Below are 27,428 nucleotides of genomic sequence, written 5' to 3' on the forward strand. Positions count from 1 at the left end.
AGTGGATTAGGGAGCTATGGAGCCACTAGGTAGTACAGTAGGGGCTATGTAGCCACTAGGTAGTACAGTAGGGGGCTATGGAGCCACAAGGTAGTGGAGGAGGGAGATAAGTAGTGGAGTTGGGGGCTATGGAGCCACTAGGTAGTGGAGTAGGGAGATAGGTATTGGAGTGGGGGGCTATGGAGCCACTAGGTGGTGGAGTAGGGTGCTATGAAGCCACTAGGTAGTGGAGTAGGGTGCTATGGAGCCACTAGGTAGTGGAGTAGGGAGGGAGCCACTAGGTAGTGGAGTAGGGAGGGAGCCACTAGGTAGTGGAGTAGGGAACTATGGAGCCACTAGATGGTGGAGTAGGGAGGGAGCCACTAGTTAGTGGAGTAGGGTGCCATGGAGCCACTAGGTAGTGGATTAGGGAGGGAGCCACTATGTAGTGGAGTAGGGAGCTATGGAGCCACTAGGTAGTGGAGTAGGGAGCTATGGAGCCACTAGGTGGTGGAGTAGGGAGGGAGCCACTAGGTAGTGGAGTAGGGAACTATGGAGCCACTAGTTAGTGGAGTAGGAAGCAATGGAGCCACTAGGTAGTGGAGTAGGGAACTATGGAGCCGCTAGTTAGTGGAGTAGCGATCTATGGAGCTACTAGTTAGTGGAGTAGTGAGCTATGGAGCCACTAGGTAGTGGAGTAGGGAACTATGGAGTCACTAGGTAGTGGAGTAGGGAACTATGGAGCCACTAGGTAGTGGAGTAGGGAGACAGCTAGTGGAGTAGGGAGCTATGGAGCCACTAGGTAGTGGAGTAGGTAGCTGTAGAGCCACTAGGTAGTGGAGTAGAGGGCTATGGAGCCACTAGGTAGTGGAGTAGGGAGACAGCTAGTGGAGTAGGGAGCTATGGAGCCACTAGGAAGTGTAGTAGGTAGCTATAGAGCAACTAGGTAGTGAAGTAGGGGGCTATGGAGCTACTAGTTAGTGGAGTATGGAGCTATGGAGCCACTAGGTAGTGAAGTAGAGAACTATGGAGCCACTAGGTAGTGGAGTAGGGAACTATGGAGCCACTAGGTAGTGGAGTAGGGAGCTATGGAGCCACTAGGTAGTGGAGTAGGGAGCTATGGAGCCACTAGGTAGTGGAGTAGGGAGCTATGGAGCCACTAGGTATTGGAGTTGGGAGCTATGGAGCCGCTAGGTAGTGGAGAAGGGAACTATGGAGCTACTAGTTAGTGGAGTATGGAGCTATGGAGCCACTAGGTAGTGGAGTAGGGAACTATGGAGCCACTAGGTAGTGGAGTAGGGAACTATGGAGCCACTAGGTAGTGGAGTAGGGAGCTATGGAGCCACTAGGTAGTGGAGTAGGGAGCCACTAGGTAGTGGAGTAGGGAGCTATGGAGCCACTAGGTAGTGGAGATGGGAGCTATGGAGCCACTAGGAAGTGTGGTAGGGAGCTATGGAGCTTCTAGGTAGTGGACTAGGGAGCTATGGAGCCACTAGGAAGTGCAGTAGGGAGCTATGGAGCCACTAGGTGGTGGAGTAGGGAGGGAGCCACTAGGTAGTGGAGTAGGGAGCTATGGAGCCACTATGGAGTGGAGTAGGGAGCTTTGGAGACACTATGGAGTGAAGTAGGGAGCTATGGAGCCACTAGGTAGTGGAGTAGGGAGCTATGGAGCCACTAGGTAGTGGAGTTGGGAGCTATGGAGCCACTGGGAAGTGTGGTAGGGAGCTATGGAGCCACTAGGAAGTGGACTAGGGAGCTATAGAGCCACTAGGAAGTGCAGTAGGGAGCTATGGAGCCACTAGGTGGTGGAGTAGGGAGGGAGCCACTAGGTAGTGGAGTAGGGAGCTATGGAGCCACTATGGAGTGGAGTAGGGAGCTTTGGAGACACTATGGAGTGGAGTAGGGAGCTATGGAGCCACTAGGTAGTACAGTAGGTGGAAATGGAGCCGCAAGATAGTGTAGTAGGGAGATAGGTGTTGGAGTTGGGGGCTGTGGAGCTACTAGGTAGTGGAGTAGGGAGATAGGTAGTGGAGTAGGGGGCTATGGAGCCACTAGGTAGTGGAGTAGGGGGCTATGGAGCGACTAGGTAGTGGAGTAGGGAGCAATGGAGCCACTAGGTAGTGGAGTAGGGGGCTATGGAGCCACTAGGTAGTGGAGTAGGTAGCTATAGAGCAACTAGGTAGTGGAGTAGGGGGCTATGGAGCCACTAGGTAGTGGACTAGGGAGCTATGGAGCCACTAGGAAGTGGAGTAGGGAGATAGGTGGTGGAGTAGTGGGCTATGGAGCCACTAGGTAGTGGAGTAGGGAGCTATGGAGCCACTAGGAAGTGGAGTAGGTAGCTATAGAGCAACTAGGTAGTGGAGTAGGGGGCTATGGAGCCACTAGGTAGTGGAGTAGGGGGCTATGGAGCCACTAGGTAGTGGAGTCGGGAACTATGGAGCCACTAGTTAGTGGAGTAGGGAGCAATGGAGCCACTAGGTAGTGGAGTAGGGAACTATGGAGCCGCTAGGTAGTGGAGTAGGGAACTATGGAGCTACTAGTTAGTGGAGTATGGAGCTATGGAGCCACTAGGTAGTAGAGTAGGGAACTATGGAGCAACTAGGTAGTGGAGTAGGGAACTATGGAGCCACTAGGTAGTGGAGTAGGGAGCTATGGAGCCACTATGGAGTGGAGTAGGGCACTATGGAGCCACTAGGTAGTGGAGTATGTAGCTATGGAGCCACTAGGTAGTGGAGCAGGGAGCTATGGAGCCACTAGGTAGTGGAGTAGGGATATATGGAGCCACTAGGTAGTACAGTAGGGGGCTATGGAGCCACAAGGTAGTGGAGTAGGGAGATAAGTAGTGGAGTTGGGGGCTATGGAGCCACTAGGTAGTGGAGTAGGGAGGGAGCCACTAGGTAGTACAGTAGGGAGCTATGGAGCCATTAGGTAGTGGAGTAGGGAGGGAGCCACTAGGTAGTGGAGTAGGGAGCTATGGAGCCACTATGGAGTGGAGTAGGGCGCTATGGAGCCACTAGGTAGTGGATTATGTAGCTATGGAGCCACTAGGTAGTGGAGCAGGGAGATATGGAGCCACTAGGTAGTGGAGTAGGGAGCAATGGAGCCACTAGGTAGTGGAGTAGGGAACTATGGAGCCGCTAGGTAGTGGAGTAGGGAACTATGGAGCTACTAGTTAGTGGAGTATGGAGCTATGGAGCCACTTGGTAGTGGAGTAGGGAACTATGGAGCTACTAGGTAGTGGAGTAGGGAACTATGGAGCCACTAGGTAGTGGAGTAGGGAGCTATGGAGCCACTATGGAGTGGAGTAGGGCGCTATGGAGCCACTAGGTAGTGGAGTATGTAGCTATGGAGCCACTAGGTAGTGGAGCAGGGAGCTATGGAGCCACTAGGTAGTGGAGTAGGGAGCTATGGAGCCACTAGGTAGTACAGTAGGGGGCTATGTAGCCACTAGGTAGTACAGTAGGGGGCTATGGAGCCACAAGGTAGTGGAGTAGGGAGATAAGTAGTGGAGTTGGGGGCTATGGAGCCACTAGGTAGTGGAGTAGGGAGGGAGCCACTAGGTAGTGCAGTAGGGAGCTATGGAGCCATTAGGTAGTGGAGTAGGGAGCCAGCCACTAGGTAGTGGAGTAGGGAGCTATGGAGCCACTATGGAGTGGAGTAGGGCGCTATGGAGCCACTAGGTAGTGGATTATGTAGCTATGGAGCCACTAGGTAGTGGAGCAGGGAGCTATGGAGCCACTAGGTAGTGGAGTAGGGAGCTATGGAGCCACTAGGTAGTACAGTAGGGGGCTATGTAGCCACTAGGTAGTACAGTAGGGGGCTATGGAGCCACAAGGTAGTGGAGTAGGGAGATAAGTAGTGGAGTTGGGGGCTATGGAGCCACTAGGTAGTGGAGTAGGGAGATAGGTATTGGAGTGGGGGGCTATGGAGCCACTAGGTTGTGGAGTAGGGTGCTATGAAGCCACTAGGTAGTGGAGTAGGGTGCTATGGAGCCACTAGGTAGTGGAGTAGGGAGGGAGCCACTAGGTAGTGGAGTAGGGAGGGAGCCACTAGGTAGTGGAGTAGGGAACTATGGAGCCACTAGTTAGTGGAGTAGGGTGCCATGGAGCCACTAGGTAGTGGAGTAGGGAGGGAGCCACTAGGTAGTGGAGTAGGGAGCTATGGAGCCACTAGGTAGTGGAGTAGGGAGCTATTGGGCCACTAGGTGGTGGAGTAGGGAGGGAGCCACTAGGTAGTCGAGTAGGGAACTAAGGAGCCAATAGGTAGTGGAGTAGGGGGCAATGGAGCCTCTAGGTAGTGGAGTAGGGGGCAATGGAGCCTCTAGGTAGTGGAGTAGGGAACTATGGAGCCACTAGGTAGTGGAGTAGGGAACTATGGAGCTACTAGTTAGTGGAGTAGGGAGCTATGGAGCCACTAGGTAGTGGAGTAGGGAACTATGGAGCCACTAGGTAGTGGAGTAGGGAGATAGCTAGTGGAGTAGGGAGCTATGGAGCCACTAGGTAGTGGAGTAGGTAGCTGTAGAGCCACTATGTAGTGGAGTAGGGAGCTATGGAGCCACTAGGAAGTGGAGTAGGTAGCTATAGAGCAACTAGGTAGTGGAGTAGGGGGCTATGGAGCCACTAGGTTGTGGAGTAGGGTGCTATGAAGCCACTAGGTAGTGGAGTAGGGTGCTATGGAGCCACTAGGTAGTGGAGTAGGGAGGGAGCCACTAGGTAGTGAAGTAGGGAGGGAGCCACTAGGTAGTGGAGTAGGGAACTATGGAGCCACTAGTTAGTGGAGTAGGGTGCCATGGAGCCACTAGGTAGTGGAGTAGGGAGGGAGCCACTAGGTAGTGGAGTAGGGAGCTATGGAGCCACTAGGTAGTGGAGTAGGGAGCTATTGGGCCACTAGGTGGTGGAGTAGGGAGGGAGCCACTAGGTAGTCGAGTAGGGAACTAAGGAGCCAATAGGTAGTGGAGTAGGGGGCAATGGAGCCTCTAGGTAGTGGAGTAGGGGGCAATGGAGCCTCTAGGTAGTGGAGTAGGGAACTATGGAGCCACTAGGTAGTGGAGTAGGGAACTATGGAGCTACTAGTTAGTGGAGTAGGGAGCTATGGAGCCACTAGGTAGTGGAGTAGGGAACTATGGAGCCACTAGGTAGTGGAGTAGGGAGATAGCTAGTGGATTAGGGAGCTATGGAGCCACTAGGTAGTGGAGTAGGTAGCTGTAGAGCCACTATGTAGTGGAGTAGGGAGCTATGGAGCCACTAGGAAGTGGAGTAGGTAGCTATAGAGCAACTAGGTAGTGGAGTACGGGGCTATGGAGCCACTAGGTAGTGGAGTAGGGGGCTATGGAGCCATTAGGTAGTGGAGTAGGGAACTATGGAGCCACTAGTTAGTGGAGTAGGGAGCAATGGAGCCACTAGGTAGTGGAGTAGGGAACATGGAGCCGCTAGGTAGTGGAGTAGGGTGCTATGGAGCCACTAGGTAGTGGAGTAGGGAACTATGGAGCCACTAGGTAGTGGAGTAGGGAGATAGCTAGTGGAGTAGGGAGCTATGGAGCCACTAGGTAGTGGAGTAGGTAGCTGTAGAGCCACTATGTAGTGGAGTAGGGAGCTATGGAGCCACTAGGAAGTGGAGTAGGTAGCTATAGAGCAACTAGGTAGTGGAGTACGGGGCTATGGAGCCACTAGGTAGTGGAGTAGGGGGCTATGGAGCCATTAGGTAGTGGAGTAGGGAACTATGGAGCCACTAGTTAGTGGAGTAGGGAGCAATGGAGCCACTAGGTAGTGGAGTAGGGAACATGGAGCCGCTAGGTAGTGGAGTAGGGTGCTATGGAGCCACTAGGTTGTGGAGTAGGGAGCTATGGAGCCACTAGGTAGTGCAGTAGGGAGCTATGGAGCCACTATGTAGTGCAGTAGGGTGCTATGGAGCCATTAGGTAGTGGAGTAGGGAGATATGGAGCCACTATGTCGTGCAGTAGGAAGCTATGAAGCCATTAGGTAGTGGGGTAGGGAGCCACTAGATAGTGGGGGAGGGAGCCACTAGATAGTGGGTTAGGGAGCCACTAGATAGTGCCGTAGGTAGCTATGGAGCCACTAGGTGGTGGAGTAGGGAGGGAGCCACTAGGTAGTGGAGTAGGGAGCTATGGAGCCACTATGGAGTGGAGTAGGGAGCTATGGAGCCACTAGGTAGTGGAGTAGGGAGGGAGCCACTAGGTAGTGGAGTAGGGAGCTATGGAGCCACTAGGTAGTGCAGTAGGGAATAATGGAGCCACTATGTAGTGCAGTAGGGTGCTATGGAGCCACTAGGTAGTGGAGTAGGGAGCTATGGAGCCACTAGGTAGTGCAGTAGGGAGCTATGGAGCCACTATGTAGTGCAGTAGGGTGCTATGGAGCCATTAGGTAGTGGAGTAGGGAGCTATGGAGCCACTATGTAGTGCAGTAGGGAGCTATGGAGCCACTATGGAGTGGAGTAGGGAGCTATGGAGCCACTAGGTAGTGGAGTAGGGAGGGAGCCACTAGGTAGTGGAGTAGGGAGCTATGGAGCCACTAGGTAGTGCAGTAGGGAGCTATGGAGCCACTATGTAGTGCAGTAGGGAGCTAAGGAGCCATTAGGTAGTGGAGTAGGGAGCTATGGAGCCACGAGGTAGTACAGTAGGGGGCTATGGAGCCGCGAGGTAGTGGGGTAGGGAGATATGGAGCCACTATGTTGTGCAGTAGGGAGCTATGGAGCCACGAGGTAACACAGTAGGGGGCTATGGAGCCGCGAGGTAGTGGGGTAGGGAGATATGGAGCCACTATGTCGTGCAGTAGGAAGCTATGAAGCCATTAGGTAGTGGGTTAGGGAGCCACTAGATAGTGGGTTAGGGAGCCACTAGATAGTGCCGTAGGTAGCTATGGAGCCACTAGGTGGTGGAGTAGGGAGGGAGCCACTAGGTAGTGGAGTAGGGAGCTTTGGAGCCACTATGGAGTGGAGTAGGGAGCTATGGAGCCACTAGGTAGTGGAGTAGGGAGGGAGCCACTAGGTAGTGGAGTAGGGAGCTATGGAGCCATTAGGTAGTGCAGTAGGGAATAATGGAGCCACTATGTAGTGCAGTAGGGTGCTATGGAGCCACTAGGTGGTGGAGTAGGGAGCTATGGAGCCACTAGGGAGTGCAGTAGGGGGCTATGGAGCCACTAGGTAGTGGAGTAGGGAACTATGGAGCCACTAGGTAGTGGAGTAGGGAGCTATGGAGCCACTAGGTAGTGGAGTAGGGAGCTATGGAGCCAGTAGGTAGTGGAGTAGGGAGCTATGGAGCAACTAGGTAGTGGAGTAGGGAGCTATGGAGCCAGTAGGTAGTGGAGTAGGGAGCTATGGAGCAACTAGGTAGTGGAGTTGGGAGCTGTAGAGCCACTATGTAGTGGAGTAGGGAGCTATGGAGCCACTATGGAGTGGAGTAGGGAGCTTTGGAGACACTATGGAGTGGAGTAGGGAGCTATGGAGCCACTAGGTAGTACAGTAGGTGGAAATGGAGCCGCAAGGTAGTGTAGTAGGGAGATAGGTGTTGGAGTTGGGGGCTGTGGAGCTACTAGGTAGTGGAGTAGGGAGATAGGTAGTGGAGTAGGGGGCTATGGAGCCACTAGGTAGTGGAGTAGGGGGCTATGGAGCGACTAGGTAGTGGAGTAGGGAGCAATGGAGCCACTAGGTAGTGGAGTAGGGAGCTAAGGAGCCAATAGGTAGTGGACTAGGGAGCTATGGAGCCACTAGGTAGTGGAGTAGGGAGCTATGGAGCCACTAGGAAGTGGAGTAGGTAGCTATAGAGCAACTAGGTAGTGGAGTAGGGGGCTATGGAGCCACTAGGTAGTGGAGTAGGGGGCTATGGAGCCACTAGGTAGTGGAGTCGGGAACTATGGAGCCACTAGTTAGTGGAGTAGGGAGCAATGGAGCCACTAGGTAGTGGAGTAGGGAACTATGGAGCCGCTAGGTAGTGGAGTAGGGAACTATGGAGCTACTAGTTAGTGGAGTATGGAGCTATGGAGCCACTAGGTAGTAGAGTAGGGAACTATGGAGCTACTAGGTAGTGGAGTAGGGAACTATGGAGCCACTAGGTAGTGGAGTAGGGAGCTATGGAGCCACTATGGAGTGGAGTAGGGCGCTATGGAGCCACTAGGTAGTGGAGTATGTAGCTATGGAGCCACTAGGTAGTGGAGCAGGGAGCTATGGAGCCACTAGGTAGTGGAGTAGGGATATATGGAGCCACTAGGTAGTACAGTAGGGGGCTATGGAGCCACAAGGTAGTGGAGTAGGGAGATAAGTAGTGGAGTTGGGGGCTATGGAGCCACTAGGTAGTGGAGTAGGGAGGGAGCCACTAGGTAGTGGAGTAGGGAGCTATGGAGCCACTATGGAGTGGAGTAGGGCGCTATGGAGCCACTAGGTAGTGGATTATGTAGCTATGGAGCCACTAGGTAGTGGAGCAGGGAGCTATGGAGCCACTAGGTAGTGGAGTAGGGAGCAATGGAGCCACTAGGTAGTGGAGTAGGGAACTATGGAGCCGCTAGGTAGTGGAGTAGGGAACTATGGAGCTACTAGTTAGTGGAGTATGGAGCTATGGAGCCACTAGGTAGTGGAGCAGGGAGCTATGGAGCCACTAGGTAGTGGAGTAGGGATATATGGAGCCACTAGGTAGTACAGTAGGGGGCTATGGAGCCACAAGGTAGTGGAGTAGGGAGATAAGTAGTGGAGTTGGGGGCTATGGAGCCACTAGGTAGTGGAGTAGGGAGGGAGCCACTAGGTAGTGGAGTAGGGAGCTATGGAGCCACTATGGAGTGGAGTAGGGCGCTATGGAGCCACTAGGTAGTGGATTATGTAGCTATGGAGCCACTAGGTAGTGGAGCAGGGAGCTATGGAGCCACTAGGTAGTGGAGTAGGGAGCAATGGAGCCACTAGGTAGTGGAGTAGGGAACTATGGAGCCGCTAGGTAGTGGAGTAGGGAACTATGGAGCTACTAGTTAGTGGAGTATGGAGCTATGGAGCCACTAGGTAGTGGAGTAGGGAACTATGGAGCTACTAGGTAGTGGAGTAGGGAACTATGGAGCCACTAGGTAGTGGAGTAGGGAGCTATGGAGCCACTATGGAGTGGAGTAGGGCGCTATGGAGCCACTAGGTAGTGGAGAATGTAGCTATGGAGCCACTAGGTAGTGGAGCAGGGACCTATGGAGCCACTAGGTAGTGGAGTAGGGAGCTATGGAGCCACTAGGTAGTACAGTAGGGGGCTATGTAGCCACTAGGTAGTACAGTAGGGGGCTATGGAGCCACAAGGTAGTGGAGTAGGGAGATAAGTAGTGGAGTTGGGGGCTATGGAGCCACTAGGTAGTGGAGTAGGGAGGGAGCCACTAGGTAGTGCAGTAGGGAGCTATGGAGCCACTAGGTAGTGGAGTAGGGATTTATGGAGCCACTAGGTGGTGGAGTACGGAGGGAGCCACTAGGTAGTGGAGTAGGGAGCTAAGGAGCCACCATGTAGTGGAGTAGGGAGGGAGCCACTAGGTAGTGGAGCAGGGAGCTATGGAGCCAATATGTAGTGGACTAGGGAGCTATGGAGCCACTAGGTAGTGGGGTAGGGAGCTATGGAGCCACTAGGTAGTGGAGTAGGGAGGGAGCCACTAGGTAGTGGAGTAGGGAGCTATGGAGCCACTAGGTAGTGCAGTAGGGAGCTATGGAGCCACTATGTAGTGCAGTAGGGAGCTATGGAGCCATTAGGTAGTGGAGTAGGGAGCTATGGAGCCACGAGGTAGTACAGTAGGGGGCTATGGAGCCGCGAGGTAGTGGGGTAGGGAGATATGGAGCCACTATGTTGTGCAGTAGGGAGCTATGGAGCCACGAGGTAGTACAGTAGGGGGCTATGGAGCCGCGACGTAGTGGGGTAGGGAGATATGGAGCCACTATGTCGTGCAGTAGGAAGCTATGAAGCCATTAGGTAGTGGGGTAGGGAGCCACTAGATAGTGGGTTAGGGAGCCACTAGATAGTGCCGTAGGTAGCTATGGAGCCACTAGGTGGTGGAGTAGGGAGGGAGCCACTAGGTAGTGGAGTAGGGAGCTATGGAGCCACTAGGTAGTGGAGTAGTTAGCTATAGAGCCACTAGGTAGTGGAGTAAGGAACTATGGAGCCGCTAGGTAGTTGAGTAGGGAACTATGGAGCCACTAGTTAGTGGAGTAGGGAGCTATGGAGCCACTATGTAGTGGAGTAGGGAACTATGGAGCCGCTAGGTAGTGGAGTAGGGAACTATGGAGCTACTAGTTAGTGGAGTAGGGAGCTATGGAGCCACTAGGTAGTGGTGTAGGGAACTATGGAGCCACTAGGTAGTGGAGTAGGGAGTTATGGAGCCACTAGGTAGTGCAATAAGGATCTATGGAGCCACTAGGTAGTGCAATAGGGATCTATGGACCCACAAAGTAGTGCAGTAGGGAGCTATAGAGCCACTAGGTAGTGCAGTGATAGTCTTTTACAGCCTGCCCACTTCGAGCTCCTCCTTGTGGTAGGGTTTTGGTAGTTAGACATTGGGTCCAGAGTCTTACTTGTGCAGCCAGCCGACTTGGAGGTCCTCCATGTGATAGGTGATCAAGGAGTAGAGGACAATACCATGTTCTGTACTCTTCACACTGATCTCAGTTGATGAGTTGGCTGGAGGAGACAATGCAGATAGGATAATAAACGTAATTGTTCATTATTCAATCATATTGTATACTTAAGCAATAAGGAACAAGGGTGTGTGGTATAAACTGGTTACCAATGTAATTAGAACAATACAAATATTTTTGGGGTCATACCCATGGTATATGGTCTGATATACCACAGCCTTCAGGCAATCAGCATTGAGGGGTCGAACCACCCGGTTTATAGAACACAATGTTCCACATGCAGTGTATCTGTTTAATAACATGTAGATGATGAGACTCACCAATCACCCTGAACAGTTCGTTTAGCACAGTTTGGTAACCTGGAACAGATTACAGTCATTACTAGTCGTCAACAATAGTCACAATAGTGGACAAAGTTTGACCTTGGAGAGATACATAGGTTTTCTAGAACACAGTAGAGCCATGATAGAGGTTATCTAAGACACAATGGAAACATGACAGAGGTGTTCTAGAACACAGTAGAGCCATGGCAAAGGTGTTCTAGAACACAGTAGAGCCATGGCAAAGGTGTTCTAGAACACAGGAGAGCCATGACAGACGTATTCTAGAACACAGTGGTACCTAGCTCTCAATCTCCAGGCAGCATTCTGCCTTCTCTCTATAGTTTCCAGCCATTAGTTTGCCCATGACTACCTCATGTGAACTACAGTCCCGACGCTGTGTTTTAACGTTTAGAAACGTCAATAATCATCGCTTGTGATACTGCTTCTGAAACATATGGCCCTCCAGCCACCCTAGTCATAGACTGTTCTCTCTGCTACCGCACGCCAAGCGGTACCAGAGCGCCAAGTCTAGGTCCAAGAGGCTTCTACCCCCAAGCCATAAGACTCCTGAACATCTAATCAAATGGCCACCCAGACAATTTGCATTGTCCCCCACCCCTCGTTTACGCTGCCGCTGCTCTCTGTTATTTTCTATGCAATTTAATAACTCTGCCTACATGTACATGTTACCACATTGACTCTGTACCGGTAGCCCCTGTATATAGCCTCCCTATTGTTATTTTATTGCTGCTATTTAATTATTTGTTACATTTATTTATTATTTTTGGGGGGTATTTTTCTTAAAACTGCATTGTTGGTTAAGGGCTTGTAAGTAAGCATTTCACTGTAAGGTACCTGTTGTATCATCAGTGAGAAAGAATCCTTCAAATAAATAAAAAATACACTTACTGTAGCAGTTTTACACAGATCCATACAGCTATGGGTGACTCCATCCTATAAACTATACTTCCAGGATTACTCACCCACAGATCCATACAGCTATGGGTGACTCCATCCTATAAACTATACTTCCAGGATTACTCACCCACAGATCCATACAGCTATGGGTGACTCCATCCTATAAACTATACTTCCAGGATTACTCACCCACAGATCCATACAGCTATGGGTGACTCCATCCTATAAACTATACTTCCAGGATTACTCACCCACAGATCCATACAGCTATGAGGGCCTCATCTTAGAAACTACACTTCCACTATACTTCCAGGGATACTCTTACACACAGGTGTTGGAGCATGCTAGATAGCATTGTCTTTCGTAAACAATCACTCTATAATGGAGATATGGCTGTGTTGGAACACTAACCCTAATCCCAGTGCTTAATTTGTAAATCGGGAGGTCCTGGAACAAAAAGTGAGCCGAGAGGGGGTTGACCTGGGTGGCTCTGAGGTACCGGAACGCATGAAAAAAAAGCATCTCTATAATAGCATATTTATGCTTTATCCAACAATGTGGTCCGGAGGCTCCGTATAGAGGGTGTGATGCAGAGCCACCGGAGGATTGTGGAAGCCAAATTGAGCTCTGTACTGCATGCCTTGCGCCTCCCGAATTTTATAACAATGCGGCGTCCTCGGGATATTGCTCTGTATAGCCCCACATTTACATGATTTGTTGACAGTAGGTGGGGGCGGGAGGTCCTGTATAAACACGAACTCACTTCCTTGACAACTTACTTCACAACAGCTCTCCTCTGCGAAGTGCAAGAAATATGAATGCCCTGATCTCTGCAAGAGACCGCATCGCAGTAAATTCTGTACGGCCACTGTAGACGCCGGATTGACCATGCAGAGCTTTAATAAAGCATTATTTGGGGTTTTGCGTAGTGGAAAATAGCAGTAAAGTAGAGGTGCTTTCAGAAGTTGCACACGTGGAAAATGTTTCGTAGCCTAGGGTCAGGGAAAAATGTGGCCTTTTATAAACTAATTTCATACAATTCTACATAATTTTACATGACTGAATTTTGTTTAATACTGCACAAATGATCAAAATGACAGGCTAATTTGACAGACAGAGCTGTCCGGGGGTGTCCTCGGATGGGGCCACAGTGTCTCCTGACCCCTCCTGTCTCAGCCTCCAGTATTTATGCTGCAGTGTCGGGGGGCTAGGGTCAGTTTGTTATATCTGGAATACTTTTCCTGTCCTATTCGGTGTCCTGTGTGAATTTAAGTGTGCTCTTTCTAATTCTCTCTTTCTTTCTCTCTCTCGGAGGACCTGAGCCCTAGGATCATGCCTCAGGACTACCTGGCACGATGACTCCTTGCTGTCCCCAGTCCACCTGGCCGTGCTGCTGCTCCAGTTTCAACTGTTCTGCCTTATTATTATTGGACCATGCTGGTCATTTATGAACATTTGAACATTGTTGGGGAATAATCAGAATTGGTTGGTAACATAGGTAAGATGTTTTATATTCATCATATGTTTGTAAGTTACTTCTCATCAGAATGTTATTTTTGTATAATACTGTGGCGGGGTTGCAGTATCTGTTCTCTGTCAGGACTAATTTACTTGGGCCGGAGAGAGGGGAGAGGTCAAGCGTGTATCTCTTGGCTCCACAATGTCTGTGTGCCAGTCAATGTGTCTCTGTGATCTTGTCAAGATAGGATGGATTTGATATATGCCTGTTGATATGGAGGATTGGTTTATGGTTCTGGGTTTGAGAAAAGGACATAGTTTAGGAGACAAAGCTGAACGATAAATGATGCCTATGCTGTCTGGATATGTGTGTCTTTGCTATAAAGGATCTCAGTAACAATGTGTGAGGGGCTCTCAGAGAATTCATTGATAGACACTGAATTGATCTGAGAGTCACAGGGTTGTGATAGAGCTCATATAATTAAAAATGGACTTTGTGATAACTAACTCTGACTTGTGTGTGGTTTGCTCTCATGATTTGGTAAATAGAGGAAATTTCCACGACAACATCTTGGCCATGTTCTGTTATAATCTCCACCCGGCACAGCCAGAAGAGGACTGGCCACCCCACATAGCCTGGTTTCTTCCTAGGTTTTGGCCTTTCTAGGGAGTTTTTCCTAGCCACCGTGCTTCTACACCTGCATTGCTTGCTGTTTGGGTTTTTAGGCTGGGTTTCTGTACAGCACTTTGAGATATCAGCTGATGTACGAAGGGCTATATAAATACATTTGATTTGATTTGATAATTTGACACTAACAAACTGAGATCAATAAAAACGACCTTGTCTTGATTCCACCGATAGCTTAGGCCAGGTTTGTGGAGGAGAGACATATTGCACAATATGAGGAGGAAATTGTAGTCCTAACAAAGCTTTCTAGTTTCACTGACTCACCCAATGATACACAGCTCACTCACCGGCAATGGCTGATGTGCTTCTGCCAAAAGCCTATATCTCCCTTGTTTTACTTTGTAAAACAATGCTGTTTCTCAATAGGCCTATTTGGATGACATATTTTGGTAGCCTACAGACAGATTAGTCTTCTCTTTTCAGCAGGAGCCATTTGCTTTCCAACCTGTGTTTTCCTGCGATTTTATTTTAAATATTGCAAAAGTCCTGTTTTGGCTGCACGTTGTTCACTGATAAATTTGCCGCACTTTCCCAACTGGACTCATACCCTGTGATTGGGCTACACATAATAGCCACAGCTAGGCTATTTAAAAATACATTTAAAAAATAAATAATAAGCTATTGATCCTCTGTGGCTAAATTACAGGCCGACTCCTGGTGTAGTAATCTGAATGATTTCATTTCAGTAACTCTAGTTATGTGAGACATTCAGTTGTGTTTCTCTCTTTCACCACAGCAATGGCCACACACTGGTCTGTCTCTAGGCTACAGTGTTGCACCACAGCAATGGCCACACACTGGTCTGTCTCTAGGCTACAGTGTTGCACCACAGCAATGGCCACACACTGGTCTGTCTCTTGGCTACAGTGTTGCACCACAGCAATGGCCACACACTGGTCTGTCTCTAGGCTACAGTGTTGCACAAACCATGAACCTGGGCCGGCCCAACACAAATCAATTCTTAGAATATCAGGCCAAACCATAAACCTGGGCCGGCCCAACACAAATCAATTCTTAGAATATCAGACATGTTTTCACATTAAGTTTTTTTAGGGGGCAGGAGAATTACAGAAGAGACAACTCGAATTAACACTGATCGCTTTTGTTTGAATTTTTACATTGTAAACAGTGAGAAAGGTACCAGAGAGGTACCAGACCAGGGCAAATGAGTTCCGTACTGAAACAGTCCAAAACAGAGAGGAGCCGGGTCCTGTTCCGGCAGGATCCATCTCGAATGACGCACTGCCTAACCCTATCAAGGAGTGCATCAGTTTAACCTAGAGTTTATTTATTTCTCTCATATGAAAGATAAGGTCCTTGTGCTTCCAAAACCGTACCGCAAGCGACAAGTGTTACTGTTCAGATTGAGCATCAGGGCTTTTAGCAAAACTCGTACAGAAGATGATTCAAATAACCAAGTCATCTTCAGAGTTTATTTTAATCAGCTGTGTAGTGCTAGGGCAAAACCAAAACCAAAGCACCCATAGGTCCGAGTTTGGGAAACCCTGTTCTAGAAAACAGTAGAGCCATGACAAAGGTGTTCTAGAACACAGTATATACATGACATAGGTTGTTCTAGAACACAGTAGAGGTGTCGCAGTACCTGCTTCAGTCAGGTTGAACATGCTCTTGTCTTTTCCTCTGGCATCCTTTAGCTTCACCTCGTACACACCTGCATCCTTTTTGGACAACTGGAACAGGGTTAGAGTCAGAGAGTAGGACAGTCAGAGACCTGGAAAGACACTCAACCAGCCCTCATCAGTTACAGAGGCAATCTGAGGCTCTGTTCCAAATCACACCCTATTCCCTATACAGTCTCATAGTTCTGGCCAAAAGTAATGCCAAAATGTACACTACCATTCAAAAGTTTGGGGTCACTGAGAAATCTCCTTGGTTTTGAAAGAAAAGCAAAAAAAATGTTTCCATTACAATAACATTAAATTGATCAGAAATACAGTGTAGACATTTGTTAATGTTGTAAATGAGTATTGTAGCTGTAAACGGCTGATTTTTAATGGAATATCTACATTGGCGTACAGAGGCCCATTATCAGCAACCATCACTCCTGTGTTCCAATGGCACATTGTGTTAGCTAATCCATGTTTATCATTTTAAAAGGCAAAATTATCATTAGAAAAACCATTTTGCAAATATGTTAGCACAGCTGAAAACTGTTGTGCTGATTTAAATAAGCAATAAAACTGGCCTTCTTAAGACTAGTTGAGTATCTGGAGCATCAGCATTTGTGGGTTCGATTACAGGCTCCAAATGGCCAGAAACAAGTAACTTTCTTCTGAAACTCGTCAGTCTATTCTTGTTCTGAGAAATGAAGGCTATTCCATGTGAGAAATTGCCAAGAAACTGAAGACGTCGTACAATTCCGTGTACGACTCCCTTCACAGAACAGCGCAAACTGGCAAGTTTCAGAAGAAAGGTCTTTGTTTCTGGCCATTTTAATAGTACAACAGTTTTCATCTACTGTCCTGTAGATTCTCAGTCCAACCCTGTTCCTGGAGATCTACTGTCCTGTGGGTTTTCAGTCCAGCCCTAATTTAGTGTACATGATTCAGCTAGATAAGTTCTTGTTGAGCAGCTAATTGGTAGAATCAGGTGTGTTAAATTAGGGTTGAACTGAAAACCCACAGGACAGTAGATCTCCAGGAAGAGGGTTGAACTAAAAACCCACAGGATGGTAGATCTCCAGGAAGAGGGTTGGGGAGCCCTACTTTAGACATTAGAAAGTGTCATAATAAAATAGCTATTTTTTTGGAAGCATCACCAAACAGCACATGCTCACATCTAATCTACTGAGAGTGACATCCATAGACATCAGTCCTATTATTCTAACTGTATGCTGACTGACAACGTAGTGTGTGGTGTCTGGTATGACATGATATAAGCAAACTGTCATCATGTAAGAGTATGTGTGTCAGGGAGAGACACTATAGTAGCGTAGTAGGCTGTAAATTTAAGCTGTTAGCATACAGTAGTTATGGTAGGCGTTAGACTGATAGCATATTGTATAGCGTAGCATAGCTGGGTTAGAAGCAATGCTCTTCAAAAGTCAACTGAACCCTTCACAACATCAGACCTGGGTTGAAGACATAACCTACTGGATGGCAAATACTTGAGCTGTGATTCATTTTAGTCTGACCAGCATGCAGGGCGGGTGGAGCTTGCGCATTGGTTCCATTATACGGACAAGCTACATCAGTGTCACCTTCCCCGTCTGTGTACCCCCCCTGCCCCACTGCAACTTCCTGACCTTGAGTAGTTTGGAAGTAGAGGACATTATGTATGTGACCCAGGTCTTCTCCCCATCTGTCTACCCCCCCTCCCCCACTGCAACTTCCTGACCTTGAGTAGTTTGGAAGTAGAGGACATTATGTATGTGACCCAGGTCTTCTCCCCATCTGTCTACCCCCCCTCCCCCACTGCAACTTCCTGACCTTGAGTAGTTTGGAAGTAGAGGACATTATGTATGTGACCCAGGTCTTCTCCCCATCTGTGTACCCCCCCTCCCCCACTGCAACTTCCTGACCTTGAGTAGTTTGGAAGTAGAGGACATTGTGTATGTGACCCAGGTCTTCTCCCCATCTGTCTACCCCCCCTCCCCCACTGCAACTTCCTGACCTTTCCGATGTTGAAGATCAACACCTCGTCCTTCATCTCGATCTTCTTGTAATCAGCATCATCCTCTTCAATCTCTATTCCGTCTTTGTACCATCTGATCTCTGTCTCTGGCCTGATGTTTCCTATCTACAGGGAGAGAGACACAGAGACACCGTCAGCACACCGAGGACTTAATGGACCCCCCTATCTAAATAGCATGATTCCTTCAGTTTAAGATAAAGATATCTGTCTTTTTGCATGGGTTGTGTCTCAATCCACCGCATCCTCTGATGTTTGGAGGAAGGTGGCAGAGCTACAGTGGTGTTCGTCAAACTAGGAGACGTCCCGAAAATCGGTCTTCTCATAAAAACGTCTGTATGACCCCACCATCGAAAGCTGAGACTCTCACGAACATATTGGTTGTTTTGTATTTGTATTTATTATGGATATCCATTAGTTCCTGACAAGGCAGCAGCTACTCTTCCTGGGGTTTATTAAGGATCCCCATTAGTTCCTGCCAAGGCAGCAGCTACTCTTCCTGGGGTTTATTAAGGATCCCCATTAGTTCCTGCCAAGGCAGCAGCTACTCTTCCTGGGGTTTATTAAGGATCCCCATTAGTTCCTGCCAAGGCAGCAGTTACTCTTTCTGAGATCCAGCAAAAATAATGTATATATATATATTTTTAATATACTGTATATATTTTTTAGATATTACCTTACCTTCACAGATAGAACCCTACATTCATAGACAGAACCCTACCATCATAGAACCTTACAGTAATAGATGGAACCTTACCGTCAAAGATGGAAACCTTCCATCACAGACATAACCCTATTGTTTTGATCCATAATTGAACCCTACCGTAATTGATAGAATCATACCATCATAGAGTTCCCTACTGTCTTGATCTGTCATAGAACATTACTGTCATAGACAGAACACTATCGTCATAGATATAACTCTACCAATAGAGAAAAAAGCCTAGCATCATAGAACCTTTATGTTAGATATAACCTTAACATCATAGAACCTTACTGTCTTGAGACGTCATAGAACCTTGCCGTCTTAGATCCTTACCATCATAGATACAACCCTACCGTCTTGATCCATCATTGAACCCTACCATCATAGATAGAACCCTATCGTCATATATCAAACCTTAACATCATAGATAGAACCTTGTCTTGATCTTTCATAGGGTTCTATCTATGATGGTATGGTTCTATGAAAGATCAAGACAAGGTTCTATCTATGATGTTAAGGTTCGATATACAGTGGGGCAAAAAAGTATTTAGTCAGCCACCAATTGTGCAAGTTCTCCGACTTAAAAATATATAATTTTCATCATAGGTACACTTCAACTATGACAGACAAAATGAGAAAAAAATCCAGAAAATCACATTGTAGGATTTTTTATGAATTTATTTGCAAATTATGGTGTAAAATAACCAACGAGAGCGTACAGGTCGCAATGGTGGGTAGTGTATGGGGCTTTGGTGACAAAACGGATAGCACTGTGATAGACTGCATCCAGTTTGTTGAGTAGAGTGTTGGAGGCTATTTTATAGATGACATCACCGAAGTCGAGGATCGGCAGGATGGTCAGTTTTACAAGGGTGTGTTTGGCAGCATGAGTGAAGGATGCGTTGTTGCGATATAGGAAGCCTATTCTAGATTTTGGATTTTTGGATTGGAGATGCTTAATGTGAGTCTGGAAGGAGAGTTTACAGTCTAACCAGACACCTAGGTATTTGTAGTTGTCCACGTATTCTAAGTAAGAGCCGTCCAGAGTAGCGATGCTGGACGGGCGAGCAGGTGCGGGCAGTGATCGGTTGAATAGTATGCATTTAGTTTTACTTGCATTTAAGAGCAGTTAGAGGCCACGGAAGGAGAGTTGTATGGCATTGAAGCTTGTCTGGAGGTTAGTTAACACAGTGTCCAACGAGGGGCCCGAAGTATACAGAATGGTGTCGTCTGCGTAGAGGTGGATCAGAGAATCACCAGCAGCAAGAGCAACATCATTGATGTATACAGAGAAGAGAGTCGGCCCGAGGATAGAATCCTGTCGCACCCCCATAGACTGCCACAGGTCCGGGACAACAGGCCCTCCGATTTGACACACTGAACTCAATCTGAGAAGTAGTTGGTGAACCAGGCGAGGCAGTCATTTGAGAAACCAACGATGTCGAGTCTGCCAATAAAATGTGGTGATTGACAGAGTCGAAAGCCTTGGCCAGGTCGATGAATATGGCTTCACAGTAATGTCTTTTATCGATGGCGGTTATGATGTCGTTTAGAACCTTGAGCGTGGCTGAGGTGCAACCATGACCAGCTTTGAAACCAGATTGCATAGCGGAGAAGGTACGGTGGGATTCATAATGGTTGGTAATCTGTTTGTTAACTTGACTTTCCTTAGAAAGACAGGGTAGGATAGATATAGGTCTGTAGCAGTTTGGGTCTAGAGTGTCACCCCCTTTGAAGAGGGGGATGACCGCACCAGCTTTCCAATCTTTGGGAATCTCAGACAATAGGCTAGTAATAGGGGTTGCAACAATTTCGGCAGATACTTTTAGAAAGAGAGGGCCCAGATTGTCTAGCCCGGCTGATTTGTAGGGATCCAGATTCTCCAGCTCTTTCAGAACATCAGCTATCTGGATTTGGGTCAAGGAGAAATGGTGGGGGCTTTGGCGGATTGCTGGGGTGCCGGGCAGTTGACCGGGGTAGCCAGGTGGAAAGCATGGCCAGCCGTAGAGAAATGCTTATTGAAATTCTCAATTATAGTGGATTTATTAGTGGCGACAGTGTTTCCTAGCCTCAATGCAGTGGGCAACTGGGAGGAGGTGCTCTTATTCTTCTTGGACTTTAGTGTCCCAGTACCTTTTTGAGTTAGTACTACAGGATGCAAATTTCTGTTTGAAAAAGCTAGCCTTAGCTTTCCTTACTGCCTGTGTATATTTGTTCCTAACTTCCCTGAAAAGTTGCATATCACGGGAGCAATTCAATGCTAATGCAGAACGCCACAGGATGTTTTTGTGCTGGTCAAGGGCAGACAGGTCTGGAGTGAACCAAGGACTATATCTAATCCTAGTTCTAACATTTTTGAATGGGGCATGCTTATTTAAGATGGTGAGGAAGTCACTTTTAATGAATAACCAGGCATCCTCTACTGACGGGATGAGGTCAATATCATTCCAGGATACCCGGGCCAGGTCGAATAGAAAGGCCTGCTCGCAGAAGTGTTTTAGGGAGCGTTTGACAGTGATGAGGGGTGGTTGTTTGGTCGCAGACCCATTACGGATGCAGGCAATGAGTCAGTGATCGCTGAGATCTTGATTGAAAACAGCAGAAGTGTAGTTGGAGGGCGAGTTAGTTAGGATGACATCCATGAGGGTGCCCGTGTTTACGGATTTGGAGTTATATATGGTCTGTTCATTGTGAGATTGAGGGCATCAAGCTTGGATTGTAGGATGGCCGGGGTGTTAAGCATGTCCCAGTTTAGGTCACCTAGTAGCACGAGCTCAGAAGATAGATGGGGGGCAATCAATTCACATATGGTGTCGAGGGCACAGCTGGGGACAGAGGGAGGGCTATAGCAAGTGGCAACAGTGAGATACTTGTTTCTGGAAAGGGTATGACGACACAGCCTGTGTTTTGGGGAGTTTCTCCCATTCTTCTCTGCAGATCCTCTCAAGCTCTGTCAGGTTGGATGGTGAGCGTCACTGCACAGATATTTTCAGGTCTCTCCAGAGATGTTCGATCGGGTTCAAGTCCGGGCTCTGGCTGGGCCACTCAAGGACATTCAGAGACTTGTCCCGAAGCAGTTGTCCTGTTGGAAGGTGAACCTTCACCCCAATCTGAGGTCCTGAGAGCTCTGGAGCAGGTTTTCATCAAGGATCTCTCAGTGCTTTGCGCCGTTCATCTTTCCCTCGATCCTGACTAGTCTCCCAGTCGCTGATGCTGAAAAACATTCCCACAGCATGATGCTGCCACCACCATGCTTCACCGTAGGGATGGAGCCAGGTTTCCTCCAGATGTGACGCTTGGCATTCAGGCCAAAGAGTTACATTTTGGTTTCATCAGAACAGACCATCTTGTTTATCATGGTCTGAGTGTCTTTAGAAGCCTTTTGGCAAACTCCAAGCGGGATGTCATGTGCCTTTTACTGAGGAGTGACTTCTGTCTGGCCACTCTACCATAAAGGCCTGATTGGTGGAGTTCTGCAGAGTGTGTTGTCCTTCTGAAACGTTCTCCCATATCCACAGAGGAACTCTGGAGCTCTGTCACAGTGACCATCGGGTTCTTGAGCAACACCCTGACCAAGGCCCTTCTCCCCCGATTGCTCAGTTTGGCCAGGAGGCCAGCTCTAGGAAGAGTCTTGGTGGTTCCAAACTTCTTCCATTTAAATTAAGAATGATGGAGGCCAATGTGTTCTTGGGACCTTCAATGCTTCAGAAATGTTTTGGTACCCTTCCCCAGATCTGTGCCTCGACACAATCCTGTCTCTGAGCTCTACGGACAATTCCTTTAACCTCATGGCTTGGTTTTTGCTCTGACATGCACTGTCAACTATGGGACCTTATATAGACAAGTGTGTGCTTTTCCAAATCATGTCCAATCAATTGAATTTACCACAGCTGGACTCCAATCAAGTTGTAGAAACATCTCAAGGATGATCAATGGAAACAGGATGCACCTGAGCTCAATTTCGAGTTTTATAGCATATGGTCGGAATACTTAAATAATGAAGGTATTTCTGTCTTTTATTTGTAATAAACATTTCTAAAAACGTGTTTTGATTTGTCATTACGGGTATTGTGTGAAGATTGATGAGGATTTTTTATTTAAAATGTGGAAAAGTCAAGGGGTCTGAATACTTTTCGTATGCACTGTATAAGCTTAACATCAAAGATAGAACCTATTGTCATAGAACCCTTTTGTCACAGATAGAACATTTATGTTATAATAGAACCTTACCGTCATTGAACCATTCTGTTATAGATACAACTTTCCTTCATCGATAAAACCTTACCATCAAAGATAGATCCTTACCGTCAAAGAACCTTACAGTAATATATAGATCAGTACCGTCATAGATTAAAAAAACCTACTGCCATAGATAGAAACTTACCATTTTAGATAGAACCCTACTGTCATAGATATAACCTAAAAGTCAGACAGAACCCTTTGTCATAGATAGAACCCTATCGTAACCCATAATTGAATCCTTCAGTCATAGACAGTTCCCTACCGCCTTGATCCGTCATAGAACATTACCGTCAAAGATAGAAGCCTAACATCATAGATAAAACATTACCATCGTATAACCTTTCTGTTAGATAGAACCCTACCGTCACATAACCTTTCTGTTAGATAGAACCCTGCCGTCTTGATCCATCATAGAACCACACTGTCATAAATATAATCCTACCTTCTTGATTCATCATAGAACCTTACCATCATAGATCGAGTCCAACCATTATAGATAGAACCCTACCATCATAGATATAACCTTTCTGTTATGTTCTATCTATGATGGTAGGGTTATATCTATAATGTTAAGGTTCTATCTATGACAGTAGGGTACTGTCATAGATAGAAACCTACCATCAAATATATAACCTTAACATTATAGATAGAACACTGCCATCATATATTGAACCTTATTGTCATAGATATAACCATACTGTCAAAGATATAACCCTATCTATGACAATAAGGTTCAATCTATGATGGCAGAGATATCTATGATATTAAAGTTATATCTTTGACAGTATGGTTCTAACATCAGAAAAACGTATCGTCATAACCCTTGAATGAGTAGGTGTGTCCAAAAGTTTGACTGGTACTGTAGATAGAAGCTTACCATCTTAGACAGAACCATACAGTCATAGAAACAGTATCTATAACAGAATAGTATCTATAACAGAATGGTCTATCGTCATAGATACAACACTTCCTTCTTGATCCATCATAGAACACCACCATCATAGATAAAAACCTTACTGCTATAGCTATAACCTACAGTCATAGATGAAACCTAACCATGATGAAACCGCCATAAATAGAGCCCTAACAAATAAATAGAACTGTAGAATCACAGATAGAACCCTACCCTCATGGATATAAGCTTACGTCATAGAACCCTACAGTAATATATAGAACCCTACCATCGTAGATAGATCCTTATGTCATAGAACCCTACAGTAATATATAGAACCCTACCATCGTAGATAGATCCTTACGTCATAGAACCTTACAGTAATATATAGAATACTACCATCATAGATACAACCTAACCGTCACAGACAGAGTCCTTCTGTTAAAGATGGAAACCTACCATCATAGAACCTTTGTTATAGATATAACCCTACGGTCTTGACCTGACATAGGGAAGGGAAAGGGGGATACCTAGTCAGTTGTCCAACTGAAATGTGTCTACCTTCATAGATAAAACCTACCGTCATACATCCTTTCCATATATAGAACATTACCATCATAGATCGAACCTTACAGTCAAATATGGAGCCCTTCCGTCATAGATAGAATTCTACCATCATAAATATAACCCTACCGACATAGAATAAACCTACCGTCATAGATAAAACCTACCGTCATAGATAGAATCTTACCGTCATAGATAAAACCTACCGTCATAGATAGAACCTTACCGTCATAGATAAAACCCTACTGTCATAGATCAAACCTACCGTCATTCATCTTTATCATATATAGAATATTACCATCATAGATCGAACCTTACAGTCAAATATGGAACCCCACCGTCATAGATAAAACCTTACCGTCACAGATAAAACCTACCGTCATAGATATAACCCTAATGCCATAGATAGAACCTACCGTCATAGATAGAACCTTACCGTCATAGATAAAACCTACCATCATAGATAAAACCTACCGCCATAGATATAACCTACCGTCATAGATATAACCCTACCGTCATAGATAAAACCTACCGTCATAGATAAAACCTACCGTCATAGATAGAACCTTGCCGTCATAGATAAAACCCTACCATCATAGATAGAATCTTGCCATCATAGATAAAACCTACCGTCATAGATAAAACCTACCGTCATACATCCTTATCATATATAGAACGTTACCATCATAGATCGAACCTTACAGTCAAATATGGAACCCCACCGTCATAGATAGAACCTTACCGTCATAGATAAAACCCTACTGTCATAGATATAACCCTAATGTCATAGATATAACCCTACCGTCATAGATAGAAACTTACCGTCATAGATAAAACCTACCGTCATAGATAAAACCTTACCGTCATAGATAACACCTACCGTCATAGATAGAACCTTACCGTCACAGATAAAACCCTACCGTCATAGATATAACCTACCGTCATAGATAAAACCTACCGTCATAGATAGAACCTTACCGTCACAGATAAAACCTACCGTCATAGATAAAACCTACTGTCATAGATATAACCTACCGTCATAGATAAAACCTACCGTCATAGATAGAACCTTACCGTCATAGATAAAACCTACCGTCATAGATAACACCCTACCGTCATAGATAGAAACTTGCCGTCATAGATAAAACCCTACCATCATAGATAGAATCTTGCCGTCATAGATAAAACCTACCGTCATAGATAAAACCTACCGTCATAGATAGAACCTTACCGTCACAGATAAAACCCTACCATCATAGATATAACCTACCGTCATACATCCTTATCATATATAGAACATTACCATCACAGATCAAACCTTACAGTGAAATATGGAACCCTACCGTCATAGACAGAACCCTACCGTCATAGAACCTTACTGTTATAGAACCTTACCGTGGCCTTCAGCAGCACGTTGCATTCTGGGGTGACCTGGAAACCAAGATAGTCCACGAAGTGAGGACCTGAGAAAGACAACAGATAGAGTTAATTCCCGCTACAGGACAGCACTCTGCAGACAACAGACAGAGTTAATACCGCTACAGGACAGCACTCTGCAGACAACAGACAGAGTGAATACCGCTACAGGACAGCACTCTGCAGACAACAGACAGAGTTAATACCGCTACAGGACAGCACTCTGCAGCCAGAGTTAATACTGCTACTGGACAGCACTCTGCATACAACAGACAGAGTTAATACCGCTACAGGACAGCACTCTGCAGACAGAGTTAATACCGCTACTGGACAGCACTCTGCAGACAACAGACAGAGTTAATACCGCTACAGGACAGCACTCTGCAGACAGAGTTAATACCGCTACAGGACAGCACTCTGCAGACAGAGTTAATACCGCTACTGGACAGCACTCTGCAGACAACAGACAGAGTTAATACCGCTACAGGACAGCACTCTGCAGACAACAGACAGAGTTAATACCGCTACAGGACAGCACTCTGCAGACAACAGACAGAGTTAATACCGCTACTGGACAGCACTCTGCAGACAACAGACAGAGTTAATACCGCTACAGGACAGCACTCTGCAGACAACAGACAGAGTTAATACCGCTACAGGACAGCACTCTGCAGACAACAGACAGAGTTAATACCGCTACAGGACAGCACTCTGCAGACAACAGACAGAGTTAATACCGCTACTGGACAGCACTCTGCAGACAACAGACAGAGTTAATACCGCTACAGGACAGCACTCTGCAGACAACAGACAGAGTTAATACCGCTACAGGACAGCACTCTGCAGACAACAGACAGAGTTAATACCGCTACAGGACAGCACTCTGCAGACAACAGACAGAGTGAATACCGCTACAGGACAGCACTCTGCAGACAACAGACAGAGTTAATACCGCTACTGGACAGCACTCTGCAGACAACAGACAGAGTTAATACCGCTACAGGACAGCACTCTGCAGACAACAGACAGAGTTAATACCGCTACAGGACAGCACTCTGCAGACAACAGACAGAGTTAATACCGCTACAGGACAGCACTCTGCAGACAACAGACAGAGTTAATACCGCTACAGGACAGCACTCTGCAGACAACAGACAGAGTTAATACCGCTACAGGACAGAACTCTGCAGACAACAGACAGAGTTAATACCGCTACTGGACAGCACTCTGCAGACAACAGACAGAGTTAATACCGCTACAGGACAGCACTCTGCAGACAACAGACAGAGTTAATACCGCTACAGGACAGCACTCTGCAGACAACAGACAGAGTTAATACCGCTACAGGACAGCACTCTGCAGACAACAGACAGAGTGAATACCGCTACAGGACAGCACTCTGCAGACAACAGACAGAGTTAATACCGCTACTGGACAGCACTCTGCAGACAACAGACAGAGTTAATACCGCTACAGGACAGCACTCTGCAGACAACAGACAGAGTTAATACCGCTACAGGACAGCACTCTGCAGACAACAGACAGAGTTAATACCGCTACAGGACAGCACTCTGCAGACAACAGACAGAGTTAATACCGCTACAGGACAGCACTCTGCAGACAACAGACAGAGTTAATACCGCTACAGGACAGAACTCTGCAGACAACAGACAGAGTTAATACCGCTACTGGACAGCACTCTGCAGACAACAGACAGAGTTAATACCGCTACAGGACAGCACTCTGCAGACAACAGACAGAGTTAATACCGCTACAGGACAGCACTCTGCAGACAACAGACAGAGTTAATACCGCTACAGGACAGCACTCTGCAGACAACAGACAGAGTGAATACCGCTACAGGACAGCACTCTGCAGACAACAGACAGAGTTAATACCGCTACTGGACAGCACTCTGCAGACAACAGACAGAGTTAATACCGCTACAGGACAGCACTCTGCAGACAACAGACAGAGTTAATACCGCTACAGGACAGC

The 27,428-nt window shown here is 47.1% G+C and overlaps 1 protein-coding gene across 4 annotated transcripts in view; it reads right to left on the reverse strand.

Annotated features, from left to right (window-relative positions):
• Positions 1 to 27,428, reverse strand: part of LOC139375758 (myomesin 1a (skelemin)) — a 107,926-nt gene that overhangs the window by 21,372 nt on the left and 59,126 nt on the right. For all 4 annotated transcript variants that reach the window (XM_071117573.1, XM_071117577.1, XM_071117575.1 and 1 more), the window contains 5 exons: positions 25,410 to 25,477; positions 17,593 to 17,718; positions 15,563 to 15,650; positions 10,893 to 10,931; positions 10,510 to 10,615 (listed from right to left, as the gene is read on the reverse strand). In XM_071117573.1, coding sequence (XP_070973674.1) covers positions 10,510 to 10,615; positions 10,893 to 10,931; positions 15,563 to 15,650; positions 17,593 to 17,718; positions 25,410 to 25,477 — 427 coding nt within the window. The remainder of the gene's footprint in view (positions 1 to 10,509; positions 10,616 to 10,892; positions 10,932 to 15,562; positions 15,651 to 17,592; positions 17,719 to 25,409; positions 25,478 to 27,428) is intronic.

Source organism: Oncorhynchus clarkii, chromosome 20 (genome assembly GCF_045791955.1).
Source record: "Oncorhynchus clarkii lewisi isolate Uvic-CL-2024 chromosome 20, UVic_Ocla_1.0, whole genome shotgun sequence".
NCBI classification, from domain to species: domain Eukaryota; kingdom Metazoa; phylum Chordata; class Actinopteri; order Salmoniformes; family Salmonidae; genus Oncorhynchus; species Oncorhynchus clarkii.